Source organism: Poecilia reticulata, chromosome 20 (assembly GCF_904066995.2).
Source record: "Poecilia reticulata chromosome 20, P_reticulata-male-v2, whole genome shotgun sequence".
Lineage (NCBI taxonomy): Eukaryota > Metazoa > Chordata > Actinopteri > Cyprinodontiformes > Poeciliidae > Poecilia > Poecilia reticulata.
Window position 1 is genome coordinate 4,540,570 of NC_088849.1, and position 23,937 is coordinate 4,564,506.

Consider the following 23,937-nt stretch of genomic DNA (forward strand, 5'->3'; position numbering starts at 1 on the left):
CAAATTTTGACTGTCTGCCCCCCTCTGCTGCTGCTGCATCGCTGTGGAAAACCTGGAGCGGCAGAGATATCTGCGGCTTATATGTGTATGTTTACTGGTTTAAAAAAAAACTTTGGGGTTGTGGTTTATAGTCCGGTGCGGCTCATAGTTAGGAAAATACGGACTTTAATCCGTCCTGGATTTTTTCTGTGAAGAACCCAGAGAGGGTTATTTTATTGTGCATTCTGGAAAACAATACATTACAATACAATACAAGCAATCATCTCACTTTTTCTATTGCAAACTGACTCCTGCCCCTGACCAGAGAAGGAAAACGTTATGTGGCCCTCACAGGAAAAAGTTTGGGGACCCCTGAGTTAGACCATTCTGCAAAGCAGAGTGGATCAACACAGCTTCCATATGGATGTCAGCCCTGGAAACCTGCATTGCTTATTTACTCCAGTTTGCCTAATAATAGTTTCTTTGATAATCTGAAAAATACAAGTGTGGCAAAAAAAAAGCAATATGAAGAAATCTGCAAGGAGGCAAACAGTTTTTCAAAGCACTGTTGATGCTATCAGCAAATGGGGGAAAAAAGAACCTTGTAAATGTTTTGTAATAGTTTCAAACTGTGACTTTCAAAGAAAGAAAAATGTTAGTTACCTCTTGGCAAATCCCTTTTTAGTCTTTGAAGTAAGTAAGAAGTAAATACAATCCTTGCAGCTGACGGATATTAAAGATGAGCAGTCTTCAGATGTTAATGCTGTGGTTATTCCTATTCATAAACTCAAAAAGAAAAGAAAGTAAAAGCGAACCTATGGGCCCCCTACGTAGTCTTTGCCTGGTAATCTTCCCTTTGGCAGAAATCACACTCTGCAAACATGTTTTGTATCCAGCTCAAAGTTCTTTCAAATTATGATTTCAGAATTTTCTGCTAGTCTCCCTGCAGATTAAAAAACATTGTGAGATATTTTAGTCTTGCAGCACAGCCAGCTTCAGATCACTCGACAGATTTTTCTTGATGCTTCCCCAAGCTTACGCAGAACACATAACTATCATTTACACTAGTATAATAAACTTTAATTACAGACGCTCAGTTCCCATGCTATTTGCAGTTTGTTTTAGCAAATTCCGTCATCCTCTTCGCCGGGGAATCCAGCGCATAGTGGCAGAGAGGTTGTTTTTATTAGCCGATTCAGTCGCTAACTCACTTTGAATTGTCTTTGAGAAAAGATACAAAACACAGAAAACAACAGTTCATATCTGTGAAAGGATGGATTCCAGGAAAGCATTTGTAATGAATCAAAGGAGAACAGAAGACTTCAGTATGGAAATTTGCATTAAAGGCTTATAAACTCCCCAGGTATCAAGAAATGTTCTTTCTTCTCCACCGCAGGTAGAGACGTTTTTCCCTGCTCTAAAACCACCTGGGAACGCAATAGCATCATGACCTTTGACAGTGGTTTAAAACTTCCCACTGTTTGTTCTCAGCACATCATCAGGTTAGAACTCTTCTTGCACACTTGTGATTGGTCAAAAAAGCACCCCATGTTAATGAGGAAAAGTCCAACAATGTGTAGTGATATGGGAGTTCTGCAGTTTTTTTTTCTTTCTATTGACATATAAAATCTCCTGGTCAGAGTGAATTTTGTTTGTGTTCTTGCCACCTTGACATTAACACATTTTGTATTCATTGTAGAGTTTAGGCTTAACACATAGCACATGGTGTACAGTCTTCACCAAAGCAATACACAGATCTGGGGACCCACATGTCAAAAACATCCAATCAGATTATCATCTGCTTTCAGTTGGTTCTGTTCTTCTTCATCACAAACCCGTACTGGCAGCCTGAAGCTTGGCCTTAAGCGTAAGTTTAAAAACAAATGACAGCAACTATAATGGTATAGTATATTGCGAGTAAGCATTGTACAGCATCTATGTATTAATAATGCATGTGAATAATTTGGAACAGTGAATCCCTGAGGTTGGGACCACAAACACCCGTCAATAGCTAAAATCCTTGAATACTTCAAACCGCCACTAAAAAACATAGAAATTACAGTTTTCAGAGTTCAAACACCTAATTTACCTGAACATGCAATATTATGCACAATGAAAACCATGTTGGCACTACTTCAAAAGCGAAGATGAATTGTCTTCCTTACCTCCAATGATGTACAACCAATCAGCAATAAGGAAAATGAATGGTGCTTTTGGATTGGCCGTTTTTCTTAAAGCTGTCAAAGTAGCACTGTGCTTAAGTATAGTTCAACTCCCCACGCTATGTTTTCTTTCAAATATTTTAGATATGCTCTATAAACAAGACAATGGAAAAATGCCTTAACAGACCCCGAAGCTATACCCCATAAAAACCACAACGTCCAGGTGGATGTTGGAATTGTGGTGATCCCAGCCACTGGGCAAGGCACTGCCCAGAAATCAAAACAGGTAGCCAGAGGGGTGGAGGAAGAAGGCAACAAAGGCCAGATTCCTCAGCATAACTAGATTCTGCCACACCCCAACAAAACACACCACCAGACCAAATTGATGAAATGGTGGACGTATACGCAGCTTGGGATATGTTAAATGCATTAAAACAAAAACCTTACATCACACTAATTGTTTGTGGGGAAGAAGTTGAATTTCTATGCGACACCAGTGCATGGAAAACAGTTCTAAAAACTAAAATACAAGGTGTAAACCCCACAAACTAGTCCATTTGGGTGAAATCTGCCGATGGACAAACGCATAGAGAAAATATGTCTAAAAGTACATCTTTCAAAGATCCTGAAACAGGAATTAAAGTAAAAGCTTCTGTTGTGATGTCACCTAAATGTCCAATAAACCTGTTAGGTAGAGACCTGATGACAAAAGTAGGGATAGCAGTAGTCCCTGTATGAGGTGGCATGAGAGCTGTCAGACTAAAACATTCTGATCTGTACACAGTTCAAAATGATGAAAAAATCTACTGTTCATATGATTTAAAGCCAGCTGACAATCCTCATGTCCCAGGAAAGCTTCTTAGAGAAGCTCGAGGACAGCTGGACTCACCTAAAACAGAAATGAACTACAATCAGTTGCATGTAACAAGGAACATTCTAAATGATCCACAGGATGATTATGTGCAAAAGATTTAGAAACAAATCCTGTGACACCGGCTGTGACCGAAATGTTCACAGACCGACGGTCTTATGCAGCTGTGACTGTGCTCCTTCCGACTAGTCAAACAGAAATGTATAGGTTACCTGCCAATCCACACATTTCGCTTTTCAAGCCACATAATATCACATGGGCAGACGTGGGTAACAGAATCAAAATGGCTGCCGAAGCTACTGATTTCAAAGATGGTGAAGATGGTTGGAGCTACAGTCCCAGCTGTGATGTCTGGAAACAATCACTTTGTGAAGTTGTTACAGGCACAGCTCAAGTTCAGCTCAAGTTCATGCACTTGAGTGACACACAAACATATTTCTGACAGAAAAAGAGGAAGTTGAATTAGCTGAGCTTCCAGAAAATTTGTGGACACAAGGTCCCTCTGATGTTGGATTACTTGGTTCAATTCCCCCGGTGCAAATTAAAGCAAAATCTAGCTGGAGGCTGTTGAGGAAAAATGACTATTTTTAGTGTTTAACACAGTTTAAACCTTTTAGAACGAATTTCTTAAGTTTGAACAGGTTTGTGTTAGTGATTTAAAACCCGAAGAACTATTGCTGGGTTAAGTATTTAAAGTACAAAGGAGAATAGAGGATCTGCAAGAGAATATCGGCTCAGACCCCTGGGGTCTTATCATTAAAGACAGGAGGTCATAAATTAACATATGCAGGAAGGTGGAGGACAGTATCACTTGAATTACTCTGAGAAAGGGAACTTTGGTCGGTTCACGTAACCAGGATGAGAAGTCTTCCAAAACTAACATCTGACATGGTGAAAAAAACTGAATATAACATAAAATGTTTTAAATCACTAACATTTAATTTGTAAGACATTTTTGTTAGTTATTAATAACATTTTTTGACTGAAAATTCTATTATCCTGTTTTAGAATTAATTTAGTTAATGATGAATGTATTTGAAATTGTATTATTTCTGACTATATTAGAATCACATGAAAATGTTTTGTTTAGTATTAGAAAATACTTAGGTTTATGGTGAATGAATGTCTTAATTCTTATTTGTTTCTAATTCCTAATTAGAAACAGAAATTGTACTTCATTATTTTCTGTTGATATTATCTATTGCTTTTGGTTTGATATCAGGACTAAACTTTGGAGATGCTGAGTGCAGAAGAACAAATTGGGTTTTTGGAGAACTTTTCATTGAATTAAAATACAGTATTAAATGTTTGTTCCTGGCAGAGCAGAAGAGAAACCAGAATTTCACAGCTACCTGTGAGGTTCCTGCATTTGTTTCTCTTGGCCCAGATGGCTGTAGAGCCGGATAGCGTTAAGAAAATAAATTTAAAATAAGTTTGTTTTAGAATTTATCATGACTTGATTGAAATACCATAATTATAGTTTTAAAATTTATAACATAGTCTGACCTATTGATCTATATTTTACTGTAGTTAAAGCAGATGGTTTGTCAAGATCTGCGATCTGCTCTTTGTCTGTTGGGAAACAATCAGTAGGAAGTTCTAGCTTTTCACACAGATCTGTGAAAGCCATAAACCACCATGAATTCAGAGAGTCTGCTTCTACCTTATTTAACAAAAGGTGTTTGATCTTGTGAACAAATTGCGGGACTTTTTCTAAATTTAAAAGGGCCAGAGATGCCTTCCAATTGGTCAAGTAGAGATACGCCTTATTTGAATACATTAAAGAGGAAAACACACCTACAGGTATAAAAGTTTGTGCACAAGGGAAACAATTTAGAAAAAGCTGATTTATTTTACTTCTGCACCAGCTCTTTCTCCAAGGACGTCCTTGATATTTCTTTGTCTTCTTGTCTCAGGTAACCATGTTTGTATCTGTGTTTCGTCAGTTTCCTGTACTATCTTATACTTTCTTCTGATTGGATTAAATTCTGTAATTCTGTGACGTCAACACGCAATGTTGTGTTTTTGTCCCCACACGTGGCCACGCGAGAGAACCCGGGATCAAAAGGAAGAATCAGAGTCAGAGTTTTGCTAAATTTAATTGTAATATAAAAATTCTTCCTTAACAAGGCCTAGAGCAGGGGTGTCAAACTCCAGTCCTCGAGGGCCGGTGTCCTGCAACTTTTAGATGTGCCTCTGCTGCACCACACCTGAATAGAATAATTAGGTCATTAGCAAGGCTCTGGAGAACTTACCTACACAAGAAGGAGGTAATTAAGCCATTTGATTCAGGTGTTTTGTACCTGTGGTTCATCAAAAAACTGCAGGACATCGGCCCTTCAGGACTGGAGTTTGACACCCTTGGCCTAGAGTAAAACAATACCCTTTAAAACCGGAAGCACTAGACCAGGGGTGTCAAACTCCAGTCCTCGAGGGCCGGTGTCCTGCAACTTTTAGAAGTGCCTCTGCTGCACCACACCTGAATAGAATAATTAGGTCATTAGCAAGGCTCTGGAGAACTGAGGAGGTAATTAAGCCATTTGATTCAGGTGTTTTGTACCTGTGGCACATCTAAAAACTGCAGGACAACGGCCCTTCAGGACTGGAGTTTGACACCCCTGCACTAGACGGGATTAAACCAGTAATTGAAGGTTTGTTAAAAAGAGGAATCATCAAAAAGTGTTCATATTCTCCTTGTAACACACCTATTTTTCCTGTTCACAAGGCCAACAAAAAAGACTGGCGCATGATTCAGGATTTACGTTCAGTAAATGAAGCAGTACAAACAAGAGCACCAAATGTGCCAGATCCACACACACTGTTGAACTCGCTTAGACCGAGCAATAAATTCTTCACAGTAATTGATCTCAGCAACGCTTTCTTCTCTGTACCCATACACCCAGATTCACATTTGTGAACTGTTATAGGGGTACACCTATACCAGATTACCCCAAGGCTACTCGGAAAGTCCAAGCATATTTTGCGAGGCAATTATGGCCTGCTTATCTGATTTCCAAATATCAGAAAAAAGTCAACTATTGGTGTATGTTGATGACCTGTTAATAGCATCAGAAAGCAAGGAAGCATGCAGAGCAGACTCACTTGCTCTGCTGCACCATCCCTGTCAGACAGGGAACAAAGTAAACAAAGATAAGCTACAATGGGTCAGAGAAGAATTTAATTATTTGGGACACACACTTTCTGCTGAGGAAAGCAGATACAAAAAGCAAGAAAAGAGACAGTTTCTGAAGCACCTAAACCAGAAACTAAAAAACAAATGATGTCATTTCTCGGTCTTTGCAATTACTGCAGAGCCTGGATTCCACATTATGCTGAAAAAACTCAGCCTTTGCAGGATTTTATTCATGGCACTCCAATGGCCATGACTGACAAAATAACTTGGGATCGAGAAGCTGAAAGAAGATTTAGTGAACTAAAACAAGCACTAATGCATGCAACAACTTTGACTCTTCCAAACTATAAAAAAAACCTTGTTCAAACTGTAGTTTGCAGGAACGGATTTATGACTTCTGTTTTACTACAAAATCATGGTGATAAGCTAAAACCGTTAGCTTTCTACTCAAAAAGCTTAGATCCAGTAGCACAGTCTCTACCAGACTGCATGCAAGCAGTCTGTGCAGCAGCGTTAGCAGTAAACATGTTGGCTGACATAGTTTTGTTTCACAAAATGGAGCTGTTAGTTCCACACGCTGTAGATGTTCTACTTTTGCAGAGCAAAATTAATTTGCTCTCACCAGCGCGACACCTTTCGTACACGGCGACGCTTTTGTCACAACCACACATTGTAATAAAACGGTGTATGATTCTGAATCCAGCTATTTTGCTTCCATTACCAGATGACGGAACACCACACAGCTGCCTAGAAGCTACAGAGCACTTGCAGCTTCCTATGCCAGACCCACAGGACACCCCATTAGCAATGGGAGAAGTCTGGTTTGTTGATGGGTCATGTTCCCTATGGGTAAAAATCAGACAGGTCATTCTGTTGTTGCTTTGCTGAACAAAATAATAGAAGCAGAAAAAATTTCCAGCACTCATTCTGCACAAGCAGCAGAATTGATTGCTTTGACTAGAGCATGTGAATTGGCCGAGGACATGCACCTGACGGTGTACAGAGACAGCCAGTATGTTTTCTCTACGCTATTCTATTTCGCAAAACAATGGGAGCGTAGAGGAATGACAACATCTACTGGGAAACCAGTAACACATGTGTCCTTGCTTAAAAATCTTTTACAAGCAATAAAACTCCTAGCTAAACTAGCTGTATGTAAATGCGCAGCTCACACAACAGGAAAAGATGAAGTTTCAAATGGGAACAGACTAGCTGATAAAATAGCTAAAGAATCTGCGGCAAGGAAGCATGGGAAAGGGACTTTCTCTGCACAGACTGAAGGAGAACAACGAATGACAGACAAAACAGTGCTAAAAGACATGCAGGAAAATGCACCACAGGCTGAAAAAAGGATGTGGATAACTAAGGGTGCGAAAATTAATGATGAGAACATCTTTTAAGCTAATGACAAACCAGTTCTTCCTAAATCTTTATTTAAAGCAGCAGCAATTGTGACAAATGGGCGCTGCCTTGTGTCAACAGGGGGGATGGAAACCATAATACAGCAACATTTCACAACATGTGGTTTAAATTCTTACCTAAAAAATTTTTGTATTGCATGTCCAGTCTGTGTGAAACACAATCCTCAGGGAAACATGAGGCCAAAACGAGGCAGGTTCCCAAAACCATCTTATCCATTGCAAACCATGCATATGGATTTTATTGAACTTTCACAAAGTGGACCATACAAATACTGTCTGGTGATGATTGATGCTTTTTCTAAATGGGCTGAAATAGTTCCAGCAAAGCATGCAGATGCTTTGACGGTAGCTAAGGCTATTTGCAAAACTATTATCCGAACACACGGTATTCCACTGTGTGTTCGGTGGAATACCAACACACGGTGGAATACCGTGTGTTGGTATTCCACCGTGGAATACCATTGGTCCATTTGACAATGGACCAATGGACATTGGTCCATTGTCAAAATGTGACAATGGACCACATTTTGTAAACCAAGTGATACAAAACATGGCTATACACTTGGGAATGACATTGAAAAACCACTGCGCCTATCACCCACAGAGTGCAGGGCTGGTGGAAAGAACAAATGGTACTGTGAACAGCAGATTAAGAAAATGCATGGCAGACACTGGCCGACTCTGGCAAGATTGTTTAGACTTGGTGAAGCTCTATATGAGAATCACCCCAATAGAACAGCAGATGGTTTAACACTTTTGAAATAATTCATGGGAGAGCTTACAGATTGCCTCCGATTGCTCCAGACTTACAGAAAGCAGATGAAGAGCAAACATTAGCAGATTATATGATCAGAACTCTTGAACTGGAGGAAGTCCAGTACAAATTTACTGCCTTCTGATTCTTTTCCTTCGTAGGAGACTGCTCCCATCAAGCCAGGAGCACTGGGTCTACATTAAAGTCATCAAACGAAAGAACTGGGCGAGTTCACAGTGGGAAAGACCGTTCCAGGTGCTGATGACCACACCAACAGCTGTAAAGATTGCTGAAAGACCCAGCTGGATACATCTCAGTCACTGCAAACTGCAGAGAGTGTTGGACCACTAATCCTGAGTGGCGGGGAAGGCTGGCTACACAGGGGTTCCATTTTTTAGGGTGGTTCGTCTCAATGCCAGTGAAGAAACTCGACAGATCCTCACTCTTTAGTTTGGGGGTCTTGACATCTCTGCGCGCCGAGCAGCAATGGGGACTCCATGGATCTTGTACTGCACTGTGACTGCAGCATGTCTGATGTTTGGAGGAGGAAGTGACCTCACTTTCCACCCACATGACTACAGCACCAACCTGTGGTGGCAGCTGATGAACAGGACTGGTCACGAGGAGAACGAGGTGAATTGCTATGTGTGTTCGCAGCTGCCAATTGCCACACACAACTCAGGTCTGCGCCTAGGGAACATCACTGATGACAAACAGATGTGTCTCTATGGCCTGAGCACACAACCACGACTTAGCGTCCCCATGCCAAAGGGATGCAAATGGTGCAAAAAGGATTATTCTGTTCTACTTCGGACAGGAGATGCCGCGAAAGGACTTTTTGTATCTATGAATTGTTCATTTAATGCTGACGTACTTTCGTTTCCACAAACCGCATGGAAAATACCAGAGGCCATTTTTTTAGCAGGAGCTAAACCCGGGTCTCTGAGGAGCTGCGTTTACAACAACGGACATGTTTCTCTTGGGATGTTACCTTGGAATTTGTGTAACAAAGTTTACACCTACTGTGAAACGACACCGGATTACATTAACTGCATTGCCTGCAGGGTCAGAGGGTGACCCCCAGCTGCAAAGTCTGGAAGGACAACCCAGACTGTGATAACTTGCTTCAGGAGAGGAGTTTCAACATCACATATCAGACAAGAGGATGACAGGAGACAACACTGTGCAGCGCCATAGTGCCAGGAGACTATGGGTGATGGCAGACTGGTACTTCCTGTGTGGAAATGGAGCTTACATGGTCTTGCCACAATATTGGGGAGGACTGTGTGCTTTGGTCCCCCTAATCAGTCCGATTGCATTCATCAGGAAAGGACAACACGTTCTAGCTGCCCGATCCAAGCGTGCAGTTATGCCGGAGGTCAAAAGATGGGGAGGCTTTACTACAGAGACTGGAGTTCCTTGAGAATTCAAGATTTGGGACAGGGGAGAAAAGTTAATGCAAGGTATGTTTCCATGGGTCAGAGTAGGTGAGATTCGGGACCACATTGATCAACAGATATGGATTACTGCGACTCATCAACAGCACACACCAGCTGGCCAACGGCACCATGAAAGAACTGACTGAACTGAGAAACATGGTTCTGCAAAACCGTGTTGTACTGGACTTCCTCACAGCCTCTCAGGGAGGTGTTTGTAAAATCATTGGCCCAGCGTGCTGCACGTTCATCCCTGATGAAACAAGAACTGTTGGAACTATTTCTGACGCTCTACATGAACTGGAGGAACTTAAACATTATGTGGAAAGTGAAACGCAGGGATCACATCCTTTTGACTTTCTTTCTTGGCTCACTTCCGGACCATGGTGGAATTTACTGTTGAAGCTTGGAACACCTATTCTGGGTATCTTGATTCTTTTTTGCCTGTTCACAAGTTGCATTATTCCATGCCTTCAAAGCATGACGCTAAAGAAAATTAACACTGCTGTGGTCAGCTATCAGCTGGTTTCCACTTAATTCATATTAAGGTATATTTGGGGTTTGAACTATTAAAGTGGGGAGGTACTGTATAAGTCTTTTCAGCCACAGTCTCCATTCATTCATGGAAAGTTCCCAATTAGGAGGCAACAGTTTTAACCTCCTAAGCTAAGACACAGCTTTGTCTGTTTCACATTAATAGTAACATTTTTCAAATGTTACACTTATTGCCTTATATTGTGGTTTGTGTGTTGAATGTGGAGCCCCCCCGCCCCCCCACACACCTTTTTAAGGCATGTTCATTTTATATTGGTCAGCTGAAAATAGATGATAAAAAACACATTTTATGTATTAACGTACAAAGCTTACTGTTTACATGCAACAAGGGGTGAAAGTAGTTTTAAATTCTTGGGGGTACTATGACAAAAAAAAAGAAAAATAATTTTATATATATTGCTTCTTTGTGTGCTTTGGAGTTTCTGTGCTGATTATTTTTTTGGTGAAGTGATAAAAGCTGGGTAGCTCTTGAATTGCTACAAAATAAAGCTATATCTCAGCCCACTGGGTGCAACGTTGACACCATGAGATGCCATAAGTTCTGAACATCATGACATGGAGTGCATCCCAGTTTTCCACGTCTGTCATATTCATTTTACAATTCATTTTAGCTTTTAACTGGTTATATTGATCCTGTGTCCAGACAGAGGGGTAATCAGTAAACCTAGCATCATGACCTGTTTGTTCTGAAGATCCTGCAGCTGCCACTTCTCTTCCTAACATGGCTCCTCCTCACTCTGACTCTCATACTGATAGGAGGAACCGCAGAGCAGAAGATGTGCTTTCAGAAGCACATCTTCTGAAATTGGGATATTTTTCCTCCAACAGGTTCCATAGTGTAGTGAGTCTGTAAAAAATTTATATTTCACCTCGAATCCATCCTCAGTTATATATGTATATTTGTTTTTCTTAGTTTCAGAATTTTATTTTATTTTGGTGGTGACGCTTTTATTTTCTTGCTTCCTGTTTGGCGTCATATCCTGTGTGTTCCCGCTGCTCTCCTCAGTTCGCGCCGAGCTGCGCTTGGGAGACATGTTTGTGAGGAAGCCAGAACCCAAGAACTGCTGTGCTGAGGGTGTTTTTGTTTTGAACAGAATAAACCTGCCTTCCCGCACAAAACACCCTGGGTCCTCGACTGCTGGTTCCTTTCTTAACACAACGCAGAGTTCATGCAGCAGATGAGCCGGATGGAAGCAGCTACAGTGGTGCCGTGACAACCCGAATTCTCACTGCTTTGGACAAGTTCATCGTGGTTCGTGAGGAGTGGATCAACGTCAACTGGTCACCTGAGGCAGCTAAGATTGCTCAAGCACATGCTGTGAAAGAACAAGATAAACAGGCAGAAGGGTACAACAGGAAAGTGAAAGGTACCCATTTGAACATTGGAGACAGAGTCTTGCTAGCCAGCAAGGGTGAAAGAGGGAAGAAAAATTATCTGACAAGTGGAGTGCTACAGTTTACACAGTTTTTGACAGGAATCTTCAAACTCCCACATACAAGTTGGAGGACAAGCAAGGTAACAAAAAACTGTCCACAGGAATCTGATATTGGACATCAGCTTTCTACCTGTGGAAACAGTCCAGGATGAGATCGCTGTTGTCGGAGCAGAGGAGGCACAAGGACTGTCGGACTCCTTTGATGCTTCAGACAAGAGAAGTTTAGATGATTGAGATAATGCATGGGAGATGAGTAAATCGGCAAACTGTGACAGCAATGTTTCTCTGGATCAAAACATGTCAGAACCAGGCTTATCCAGCCAGAGTCTTGTGACGCCTCACAGTATGCAGGAACTCTCAGGTGAACATGCTGATAGTCATGTGGCAGAAGGACAGTTACAGACAGTGAGACAGGCTCACTCTACGGACACGGGGGTTCTCCCTGTAAACTCAGATGCTAACATGGACATGTGTCATCCCTCAGAGAATACTGACCAGGTTGTTAGGACTCGGGTGGGTAGGGTCAGCAAAAGGGTGAACAGACTAATTGAATCCATGGTTCAAAGATCTTTTGATTTTAGGAATTTGGCAAACTCTATGAGGCAAAAATCCCAGTCCATTCTTACTTGGTTTTGAGTGAATTCATTTGTTTAGAGTCCTGTATATGGACAGTTTGGCAATGTAACTGTAACAGAATATTGTTTTTCTTCAAATATACATCCTGTATTGTGTTAATGGGTTTAAAGTTGGCACAGAATTGTATGGTGTAAATGGCATCATATTGATCTGAGAAGGGCAGAGGCCTGATCAGCCGTATGTTCCTTCAAAACCTGTTTTGTAGGTAGCTTTCAAGCTGAGTGCTATACTTGGTTATGGCAACCCTGTGCTAAATTTTCATCAAATTTGTCAGTTTTCCTTGTATTGGGATTGAAAAAAATTTAGACTGACTTGGATTTTGGTGAAATATAGGAGGGGTGGATGTAGTGAGTCTGTAAAAAATTTATATTTCACCTCAAATCCATCCTCAGTTATACATGTATATTTGTTTTTCTTATTTTCAGAATTTTATTTTATTTTATTTTGATGGTGATGCTTTTATTTTCTTGCTTCCTGTTTGGCGTCATATCCTGTGTGTTCCCGCTGCTCTCCTCAGTTCGCGCCGAGCTGCGCTGGGGAGAGGTAAGCATATAAACTTGTCTTCTGTTCATGTGTTAAAATATTAAAAATGTTCTGAAAACTATGTTGTAAACTCACAAGCTGTTATATATATATTGTTGTTTAACTGTTCATGTTTAGCGCAGCACTGTACTGGGCATTTATTTCCCGCGTTAGTAACATTTATGAAGTTTTCTGTGCCAACGTGATTATTTTTTTTGTTATTTTGGTTGGTTAAGGTGTTTGTGAGGAAGCCAGAACCCAAGAACTGCTGTTGCTGAGAGTGTTTTTGTATTGAACAGGTATATGAGTTACTTTAATTTTATTTGGATGTTAAATTAATGTGTTTAGTATATTTTTATGTTATGATGGAAGATTGTAATTATTGGGAAGATTATTTCTGTTTGGGTTTTATTTAATTGTTTTGAATGAATGTAGATTTTACTTTATTATTTTGGTTGGTTTTAGCACATTCCTGTCAGTTCGCGCCGAGCTGCGCTTCGGAGAGGTGTTTGTGAGGAAGCCAGAACCCAAGAACTGCTGTGCTGAGAGTGTTTTTGTTTTGAACAGAATAAACCTACCTTCCCGCACAAAACACCCTGGGTCCTCGACTGCTGGTTCCTTTAACACAACGTAGAGTACATGCAACAGATGAGCCGGATGGAAGCAGCTACAAGAGGAATCACCTCAACCCAGATGTTGGACTGGATTTTATTTCAATGTCATTTGTGAATGTTAGCTTCTCATTTTCAACAGTGGAGTTATAAGGGTTGAAAAAGGTTATCATTTTGGAGAAAATCTCATCAACATTAATATTTCTGCTAAATAAGAGGCCAATTGTTTTTAGTCAGCAATAGTCAGCAATGTCATAGAATCAGTTGATGTTGGCAATAATTATGAAGCCGTTTTAAGTGTGGACTTAAGGAGACTAACTACCTTAAAATCTTTCCATCCATGATCTGAACACACTGATCCTTGCAGGGTAGCGAGGGGGCTGGTGGTGCCCATCTCTAGCAGTCATCAGATGAGAGGCAGGGTTCACCCTGGACAGGTCACCAGTCCTTCACAGAGCCCTGAAAGTCAACAACAAATAAAGTGTATGAAAGAGAAATGTTAGATTAACAAGGGGGAAAATTCTTTCCAGTTATCTTTAAATCAAATCATGTTTATTAAGCACTTGGTAACACACCAGTTTTTGTTGTTGAAAATGTAGCTAGTTCCTGTCAAGAGAATAAAATCTTTAACTTCTGGCTCGTTATATTCTCTTGTGCTCCCGGATTCAATGATTCCATGAGTGGAAACAAAAGCCACACAGAGATGACAGCGTCACAATAATCAACATTTATTCAAGACAGATGCATACTATCACCAGATTGATTGTTAATTTGCTTTTCATAACCCTCTCAGGTATCCTCTGTTACCCCAACAATTTCCGGCAGCGCAGGTGATAAACGTGTAACACTTTTTCTGTTACAATCTGACTCCGGCCCCCCATCAGAGAAGGGAAAAGTTATGTAGCCCTCACAGGAAAAAGTTTTGGGACCACTGCTCTACTATAACAGTTGGGTGTAAAAGAAAGGAAATCACTTCATCTATGACTGAAAGTGTTAACACTGAGCAGTGGATACTTGTGGCGTCTCAGGCTATTTTCTCTGTAAAGTTTGTGAAGAACATTTTCTAAAAAGGCCCAAGAAGTTATTCCTGTCATTAGGACCATTGAGATATTAAATTATCCTTTTATACTAGATATGACATACATTTATAGAGGATAGATAACTGCAATGAACTTAGAAATAAATAAATGGTTCAACATAGTAATTCATGTGCAAAATATTGCATCCAAAAAATAAAAAATAAGGACTTTAAACCCATTAGCACCTTCGACAAAGACTGTTGTGCCGTGCTGATGCTTACTTTGCAAAGTTGGGGAACAAATCCTCCTGACCACAAGCGGGAAGCAAAGCCACACCCATGTTTGGTTAACATGAAGCCAGTAGCCAGTCCTCCCACTGTTTCTATGATGACCAAGCTACACCATGATGACCAAGTTCATACCTCAACGATGGACTGCCACTGATACTACAGGTTGCTTCACTTTTTGTATTTTTTTTTTTTTTTGTGGATGCTGAAAGCAGTCTGGGTATTTAGCGTGGTGAGAAGTGGGAGCTGAATACTTGCAGGGCTACTGAGCTGAGACTATGTGAACTAAGGAAAAATAAAGGATGCATAGTGTTTTATTAAACCAAAGCTGAGGAGAGTGTTATCCTTAAGAACTTAAATATAAACACTTTATGGCTTCTTTTGTCCATATATGAAATGAGGAGTTCAAAATGGAGGGGATAATTGCTGATTGGGGCCAAAGAGACAAAATGGAGGTGATGCAATAGCAACAGAGTTCTCTGCTTATTATGACAGGCACATAGGAAGAAATAAGAATGATAGTGTTGAGAGGGAAGCATAGACACGATTGAGCCTGAAGATGATAAATAGCCTAAGAATCATTTTCTTAAGAAGTGTGCTTTTGAGTATTGCCTGTCCAAAAACAAAACATGAAGAGATTTGAATAGAAACAATGGGACACATTGGAAAGGAAAGAAATATTGGTACATTACTGACTTTTGTAACCAAGGAGGGATACTGGTTGAACAATATTTGAAAGGTAGATCTTACATATATTAATACAATGTTTTGGATGTCATAGTTTGTAAATGTTGGTATTTACAGACTATACCAATAGTGTGGCAAATTTGCCACACTATTTGCAGTGTGGCAAATTTGCAGTATTTGCCACACTGCAAATTTTACAGTGTGGCAAATCTCAGTTTTAGATTAACTAATAACTTGTAGTCCTAAATACTTCAAACTAGAGAGGACATGATGTCCCCATGAAGCTCTAAGTAGCTTCATGTAGCTTTAAGTATTGTAGCTTTAAGTATTTAGATTGTTTTGTCTAAACTCCTTCTATAAAAACTAACAGTTTGGATAGCATCTACATTAAAAAGACTGATACTGACTTCCAAAGTTCCATGAGTGAAAACTGAGAAACTCTTCTCAGGCCTTTCAAATTCCAGTACTGGAGCTTTGTGTCACTATTCATAGGCCAGAGATGAATATATTTTAATGGTAACTTGATTATGGAACAACAACCCTACATGAACAAATAGGGAAAGAATGATAACTGGTTTAATTTTAGAAACATGTTATGAGGGAGGGGACATAACTGAAAACATATAAAGCAAAATATAAGAACCACACATTACTGAGGTGTGGAGAAGGATGGAGGTTGGGATCTGAATACAGATGCATGCTAAATTTGTCTAATCTGAATTTATAAAACAAGACAAATCCTGAAAAGGTCAAATTTTCTGTCAACTTCACCAATATAAAGTACCTTGTGTTATCTATGAAATAAAATTCCAATGAAAAAAGGGGAAAAAATACTTTGATAAATAAAAGTAAAGTTGAAAAGTTTAGAATGTGTGAATACTTTTGCAAGTCACTGTTTTTGCAAATAAACAGGAATTTTCAAGTGTAAAGGCTCAGTAGTTTTCAGAAATTTGTTGCTGAAAAATCAAAAGTATATGCTTTTTAATAAAGAGAGAAATAAACTTTTGTATTTGTGTTCCTAGATACAGAATGATTCCACTCACATGGCATCTGACCTCAGCGTCCTTTCCTACAGGTGTTGCATTCGTGTTAAGCAGAATTATTGATGTTATTTGGTTATGGAGCCAAGGTCGACCAGCAGTTACTTGCTAGAAGCTCTTTCCCTCCAGGAAGGTGCGTACTGCAGTTGATACCTGTCATTATTTATGGTCTTTCTGCATCAAAGTCTATGAATCGCTCTTGGTCTGACCCCGCCCTGAAGCCTGTATGCCATGTGAGACCCCACCTGAGGTGAAACTCACAGACAGCCACGACTTCAAGACCATAGGGGTACTCAAACCCCTCCACCACGTTAAGGTGGCGATTCTGTGAAGGGGAGGAAACCAGCAGACTGCATCAAAGCTTCATATTAATGCAATCCCCCATCCTGAGCAAGCACAGGGCGACAGTGGAGAGGAAATACTCCCCTTTCAAAGGAATAGACCTCTAGCAGAACCAGGCTCAGGATGGGCGGCCATCTGCCTCGACCGGCTGGGGTTGGAGAGGACAGGAAAGTGGACAAGACAAACAAAACATACACTGGAGCTCGGGCTCTGATGAAAGAACAGACCTAAAAATGACAAGACAACATGTTAATAGTTAGATATTGTTGTCTGAGTGGAGTTACAAAAACGGCTCAGAGATGTCTTCCAGGATAACCTAGATGTGGAGGAAAACATAGTCAACAGAACACCTGAGAGACCAAATGACAGAATACTACAAAAACATGTGAAGTTTGTTGTGTCTGGTCCAGTCTCTGGATTTGAACTAAAAAAGGACAATTCTCCATATAGCATAATTAACTGTATCAATCTAAAGAAAAAAGAAAGTGTCGGGCTCAGGTAGTGAAGTAGAGATAAAGATATACCGAAAGGCAAGAGAGCAGACAGAAAGTGAAAGAGGATGGGCCTCCAGACTTTCCACGGCAGGTCCTGCCCTGGTCGTGTGTTTTTTTTTTTTCATTGGACTGAGTTTTTGTTTTGTTCCCTAGTGGACTCTGGTTTCCCCGTCCAGCACCCCTCCACCCGCCCTTGTTGTTTTTGGACCTTTTTTGTTGTTGTTGTTGTTGTTGTTTGGGCGTCTGGTAGCCGCCCTTGAGGGTGGGATACTGTTAGGTTCTGTGTTTTCTGTGTAGTTATTTTTGAGGTTTTCTGTATTTAGCCCTGTTCCTGTCCTTCCTTCCCTGTTGATTGCTTCTCAGGTGTGTCTAGTTACCTGATTACCCTCCCTGTTTATTTAAACCTACCTGTTGTCTTTGTCTCTTGTTGGGTCCTCGTCTTATGTCGTCTATTCCTCGTCTGTTGTAGTTTGTAGTTCAGTTTCTCAGTAGAACTGTTTAGTCCTGAGTTTCTGTTTATTTCGTCATCACAGTGGAACTGGCTTAAGTCCTGTGTCGGCGTCAGCTTTTGTTCTCAGTCATTTGCTACCAGTGTTACCTTCATTTCCGCTCACTGTGCTGCCTATTTGTTTGACTGTTCGAGCTGATTTCATCATTTGTCTACAACCTGGATCCAGCTTGCATTTGTCCTCACCACCCTCACCTCATGACACTAATGAGCATTTTCTGTACGAATCTTTAGCTGAAAATGGATGTTTCAACAACAGGAGGAAACCGGAGCACCCAGAGAAAATCCAAAATCATGCATTATCCTAAGGGATGTCTTTTAGATTGCAGGAAGAAACTAAAGTGCCTGGAGAATACCCCCAAACATTTAATTAGCCCAACCTAGAGGAGAAAATCCAACATTTCTATTTTGATGTATGGGACATTCTTCAGACTATGAGAAGAAACCAAACAACTAGGAGAAAACCCAACATATTAACATGTCATTTAACCCTAAACTCAATCCTCATCCTAAATTAGACTAGACTAAATACTAAAAAGTTATAATTCCAATGTCTGTGTGTGTATGTTTAAGAAAACCATGGGTGACTGAGCAGTTCTTCCAGCGTGGGACGCTCCTTTGGCTGTTCCTTCAGGCACTTTGTCATAAGATCCTGGCAGTCTGGAGGGTCAGAGGTCAAAGTGCAACAACAGTTAGAGCTGCAAACAGAAGACAGATTTATATATGCTGTGAAAAGATAAAATACAAGTGTTTGTCTAACTCTTGGAAAGCCTCTTGTTGATCTTCAGCTTGTTTGTGAGGAAACTGATGGTTTTGAACATCTTGTTGTGGAGAATTTCAAACAGGAGCACTCCCAACTGCCACACCGTTGTGGGTCCAGCAGTATATTTCTTAAGTCTGTAAAATTCTGGTGGGACGTGATCACGGGTACCTAAAAGATGTGTGAGAATAAGACAGTCATCAAGTTGAAGAAGGCTAAAAAGAAGTTAGGTTTTCACAGCAGAGACAGAAAGAATAGGAATATCATACCACGGAGAAGTGCAAATTTCCTTCCACGATCAAAACAGCTTAGACCGAAGTCTATGAGATAGGCTTGTGGGCCTTCTGAGCTGCTCTTAATCAGGACATTTTCCACTTTAATATCTCTGTGGAAGATGTTTGCATCCTGAAGTTGAATCGTTGCTTCCACCAGCTGTTTTAATATTATCTAAAAGACAAAAATTATTTGAATCTCAAAATTCTGCTTAGTTTGATGTTGGCCTTTGGCAACTTGTAAAGTAAAATATCATATGGGATTTTTTTTTTCACATTCTGTCAGAGTAAAACTACATAAATTAATGTATTTCTTAGAGATTATGTGATTAACATAAAGTATTGCAACATTTCTAAGTGGAGGAAGCATTGGACTCTACCTTGGCCTCCTCCTCATTTAGACAACCTTCATGCTCATCAAGATAGACAAAGAGGTCCTCTGACGGCATGGGCCTCTCCATCACTAGAAGCAGCTCTTCTTCCAGCTCATACCAGTCCAGCAGGGACACCAGGGCCAACTGCCTTGATGAACTGGTAGTTAGATTCCTCAGCTTCAACATGATGGCCACCTCCAATGCCATCTTCCTGCCATTCTCATCCTGAAACATCAAAGCAAACAGGAGAAACTCACAATGCATCTGGAATCCAGCAAAGTCTTAAAGTCAGTCTTAGGTGCTGTTGCTCACTTACCTTATGTTTGAGAAACACATTTTCTTTTGGGATGTGTTTGATAGCCACCTATAACATAGAAACAAAGCATTGCTCAGCAATAGGAATATTCTTAAAGAGATTGTTCAGACTTCCTAAGGTCAGTATGTATGGAGTTATTAGTAATACTGTAAGGTGCATTGACAAAAACCATAGTCAAGTGGTCTCATTCATCAATTTCAGTTATATAGCTTCATAGTTTTAATTGAACAAAGAATTAAAAATAAATTGAGATAAAAATTGAGATAGGGGGATGTGCTGTGGTGGCGCAGGGGTTGAGCATGGCCCACATGTGGAGGCCTCAGTCCTTGACATGGCCGTCACGGGTTTGATTCCCGACCTGGCGACCTTTGCCGCATATCTTCCCCTTCTCTCACTGCCCACTTTCCTGTTAACTGACTATCAAATAAAGGCCACAAGAGCCAATAAAACCTTTAAAAACAAATTGAGATAGGATCACACTTTTCGTCTTATTAAATAATAGTTCTGCAACCTGCAGAACCCTAAGTGGCTCTTTGGCTCACTTAATACAAAGTGTCCCCACCCTGGTCCTTAAGAGACATTGTCATGTGTGTTTTATGTGTTTCTCTGCTTCAGTGCAGCTGATTTGAATGGGTGACGTTTCCTGAACTGCAGTCATCTGAATCAAGTGGGTTAAGGTTGAAGCAGGGAAGCATTTATCACATACAGGACAGAGTGCCTTGACATTACCCATCTACACATTTACATTTAAAATCTCATTGGTTAATAAAGTAATTTCACTGATATATAGTTTTATCTTACAGACATGGACATTTTCAGTTTGAGTCTTCATTAGCTAAAATCAGCTGAAACAGAGGGTCAATATGTCAATATGGCTGTTAGACTTCCATCTTTAAGAGGATTTTAACTCTTTTTTTTGTTTGTTTACAAACTTGAACTCCTACTGACTGTTAGAAGAACTATTACCGATAACTTTGTAGCTATCAGTAATCGTTTAAATATTCCAAAGACACCTACAGGCAATTTATCCTTCTGTCGATATCCAGCAAACACAGATCCAAAGCCTCCTTCTCCCAGTAGATGCAGCTCAGTATATTTTTTCTGGAATTTGGCTAAACACATGAACACATGTTTGAGTTTCAGAAAGCATCAGAATAAAACCCTCTTCACACAAATGTTACATCAGATTTAATTGTAGAAGTTCTGACTTGTACATTTCTTTTGTCAACTTAAATTCTGACCTCTTTGGGAAGTCACTTGTTCTTTTTTTGTCTTCTTCTTCATTGGTGGTTCCTCAAAGTCATTCACCTTCCTCTTCAAATTCTTCTTTCTTATATCTCCTGTAATGTAAAGTACCAAACTGAAGTTGCTATATCCTATCATTGAGAATAACCAAAAGAAACAACACGAGTATTTCAGCCTTTAGTTACCATAAGGCAAAAATGGCTGGACAGAAAAAAAAGATGAGTGTGCCTGCATTGTGCTGCATTTATTACATTCTCATTAAACTATCTCCCTCTCTATTTACTGTAATAAGTAGATTAACAGAACTTTACATCATGTATTGTTTTTGGCTTTGTCGGTGCTGTATATATTGTAGGCTTGTTGAATGTGCCACAGAAACCAGATCTGACCTGGCCATCAAGCAAATAATTCTATCGGGTTCAGATTTATATAGGTTTATATCGGCCATAAATCTAAACTCTAATTTGATTGTCGAGCTAAATATTTAGTTTGCCAATAATTTAGCTTGAAGATAAGTATTTATGTAATATGGTAATTTACTTGCTGATAATCACAAGTGAATAACCAAAATAAAATCCAGGTCTTGCAAACACCTTTTTAAACTTCTTCTGGTGAGACTGAATTGCTTCCTGTCACCTCTTTACTTTTCCTCTTTTCTTGTACAACAGTACAAGAAAAGAGCCTGTTCATCCTTTAAAATAAAGGATGAACTGTTTTAAAGGCAACACACACATTTACCAAAGGAGCAACTGTGGCTGCACCAGCATCTGACCACTAGGAGTTTAAATAGAGGTTAGCAAGACCCAGCTGTGATATTGATTCTCTAGTGAATTTGCCTATTACCTATTACGTTTTCATGAATGTTGATGACAGTTGTCATGAAGTGTCATTGGGTAAATAATGACACTTTAATGCAAAGTTGACATTTTTAATGGACTTTTAGTGCATGTTTTAATGCAACATGTAGTGATCAGATTGCTACATATCTGATCTTTTCAAATGTGACCTGTATCAAGTGGACTTTATTTCTGTGAAAGCACTGGGTGAATTTTCATAGAGTTTCTCATAGTAAAAGAGGCTGGATTCAAGGGAATACCGAAATGTTTAAATTTTTCACATTGAAACCATGCCTTTGTATCACTTTGTTCTGTCAATATAATGTAGAGCAAAGCAGCCAACCTGAGCTGTTGTCCATTGAGGAGGAAGTCTCTTTGGTTTGGACCTGCTGCAGGAGTCCCTTCTTCTTGGTCGGTGTTGAACATCCCTCTGCTTCTTCTGTCATTTTCCTCTTGATGTGGTCCTGGCAGGTTGTGGAGGCTCCGGTCGTCACAGAGACCCTGATCTTTTTTCTGGGGGTTTTATCTTGAACTCCTTTCCTTTTCTTTGGTCTGCACTTTTGAACAGACTCAATATTTGATGGAGTCATCCAGCTGTTGTTGTCTAAAATGAGAGATATTGGAAAAAATATGCAATGTTTTTGACCATTTGTCATATATTTATTATTTATGAATCACCTCACAGTTTGTGTAGGACTTTATTACACAAACTGTTCAATCTTTAACTGATTTTTACCAAGATGTTGGAGAAGCCAACAGATTCGCACATTTTAAAGTTTCCAACCAAATAATGAACTCATAAGTAATAATAATACATTTTATTTATAGGCCGAATGGCAAAAACGAAAAACCACCTAATTATGTATTATGAGCACAATTATAGGCTGACCTTCACTGATCAGTGTGTAAAATTTACTTTTAAATCCAAACTAATCTATCTTTCTCTAAAAACTAAAACATGAACTATTTATTGATAGTCTTGAGTGTAACTCATGTCATGAACTCAGTTACCTCGTTGTTTCTTGACAGCCGGTGTTTTTCCCTTTCTTTCACGTTCTTTGACCATCTTTGTCTTTTTCTAGACTTCAGTGTCAATTACTTCAAATACAAGTGTTGGCAGTTTTGTCTCTTGTAGTCACGTCTCACTCTATCAGAGATTTCTGACGAACTGAACTCAAATAGAATGTTGGGTTCACACCAACCAGTGTGACATCAAAAATAACATTCCAAAATTTGGTCATAAATGTCAGAATGGAGGTGATGTTGCTTAGCGGCCCTCTGACTTAACCCTGACCTCTAACCTACAGAACACAGAAAAATCCCCACAATCAAATATAAACATTTTATCCAGTTTCAGTTTTCCAGGAAAGAGTAGAGAAATTAATCCTAAATAGTGGAGCAGCACAGAGATCACTTTTTATTTGCTGCAAAAACATATTCAAATTAAAATAACTTCAGCTGGGGTGTAGCTCAGGATATAGCTCACTCTTGGGTGTGTTTTTTTTTCATAATTAATATATGAATATGGCCAATTCCACTCTTTAGGAACAGTCACATTTTGTTTGTGGTTCCGTTTGCTATTAAATTAAATTAAAAGCAAAAACATGGCTGATAATAAATGAATACTAAACCTTATATTTCCAATTTCTAAGAAGGTTTTTACTTGTTTTCATGTTTTTAAATCGGTGTTTAAAAATTTATCCATTCTTGAATTGTGATCAAAGATTCCCCAGGTTTGTTCAGAGGGCCACAAATGCTACAATTTGGAAGCCCTGGGTTTACACAATGAAGTAGTAGACAATAAGTTGACAGACATTATACATTTCTAGTTAATTATAAATGAAAACTATTGTTTAATAGTTAAATCAGTATCTTGAATACATTGTTCAACCATATTAATACTCTTTCACAGAAAGTTTCTTATTATTAACCAAAGCAATTATGGCAGACACTCAGTAACTTAACATTTATTGTTACATTTTTTATTTGTACATTTATTTTTTGTTATTCATCAGAACAGTCCAGTGTGTGTCAGTCTGAAGAGCAGTTTGAAACAACCATTAAAGCCACCAGCACATATTACAGATTTATGCTGTTGTAAAGATTTTCCACCACAGACTAACAGGCTGGTGTCTGTTTTAATGCAGTAAAGCCTGGAGATCATAAGGTTTCTCAGTCAGTGATGCTTCTCAGGTCAGTTTGATGCATAAGAATTTTACCTGAACTGATACTTAATGAAAC

General features: G+C 39.6%; 1 protein-coding gene across 1 annotated transcript; it reads right to left on the bottom strand.

Moving 5' to 3' along the window:
• Nucleotides 1-16,431: 16,431 nt before the first annotated feature.
• LOC103482371 (serine/threonine-protein kinase pim-1-like) lies at nt 16,432-22,997 on the bottom strand. The gene is made up of 9 exons (XM_008438496.2): nt 22,708-22,997; nt 22,040-22,300; nt 20,857-20,955; nt 20,633-20,727; nt 19,616-19,663; nt 19,306-19,524; nt 18,923-19,100; nt 18,654-18,824; nt 16,432-18,553 (listed from the first exon to the last, which is right to left on the bottom strand). The coding sequence occupies exons 1-9, from the start codon at nt 22,760-22,762 to the stop codon at nt 18,462-18,464; spliced, it is 1,218 nt and encodes a 405-aa protein (XP_008436718.2). The 5' UTR covers nt 22,763-22,997; the 3' UTR covers nt 16,432-18,461.
• Nucleotides 22,998-23,937: the final 940 nt, after the last annotated feature.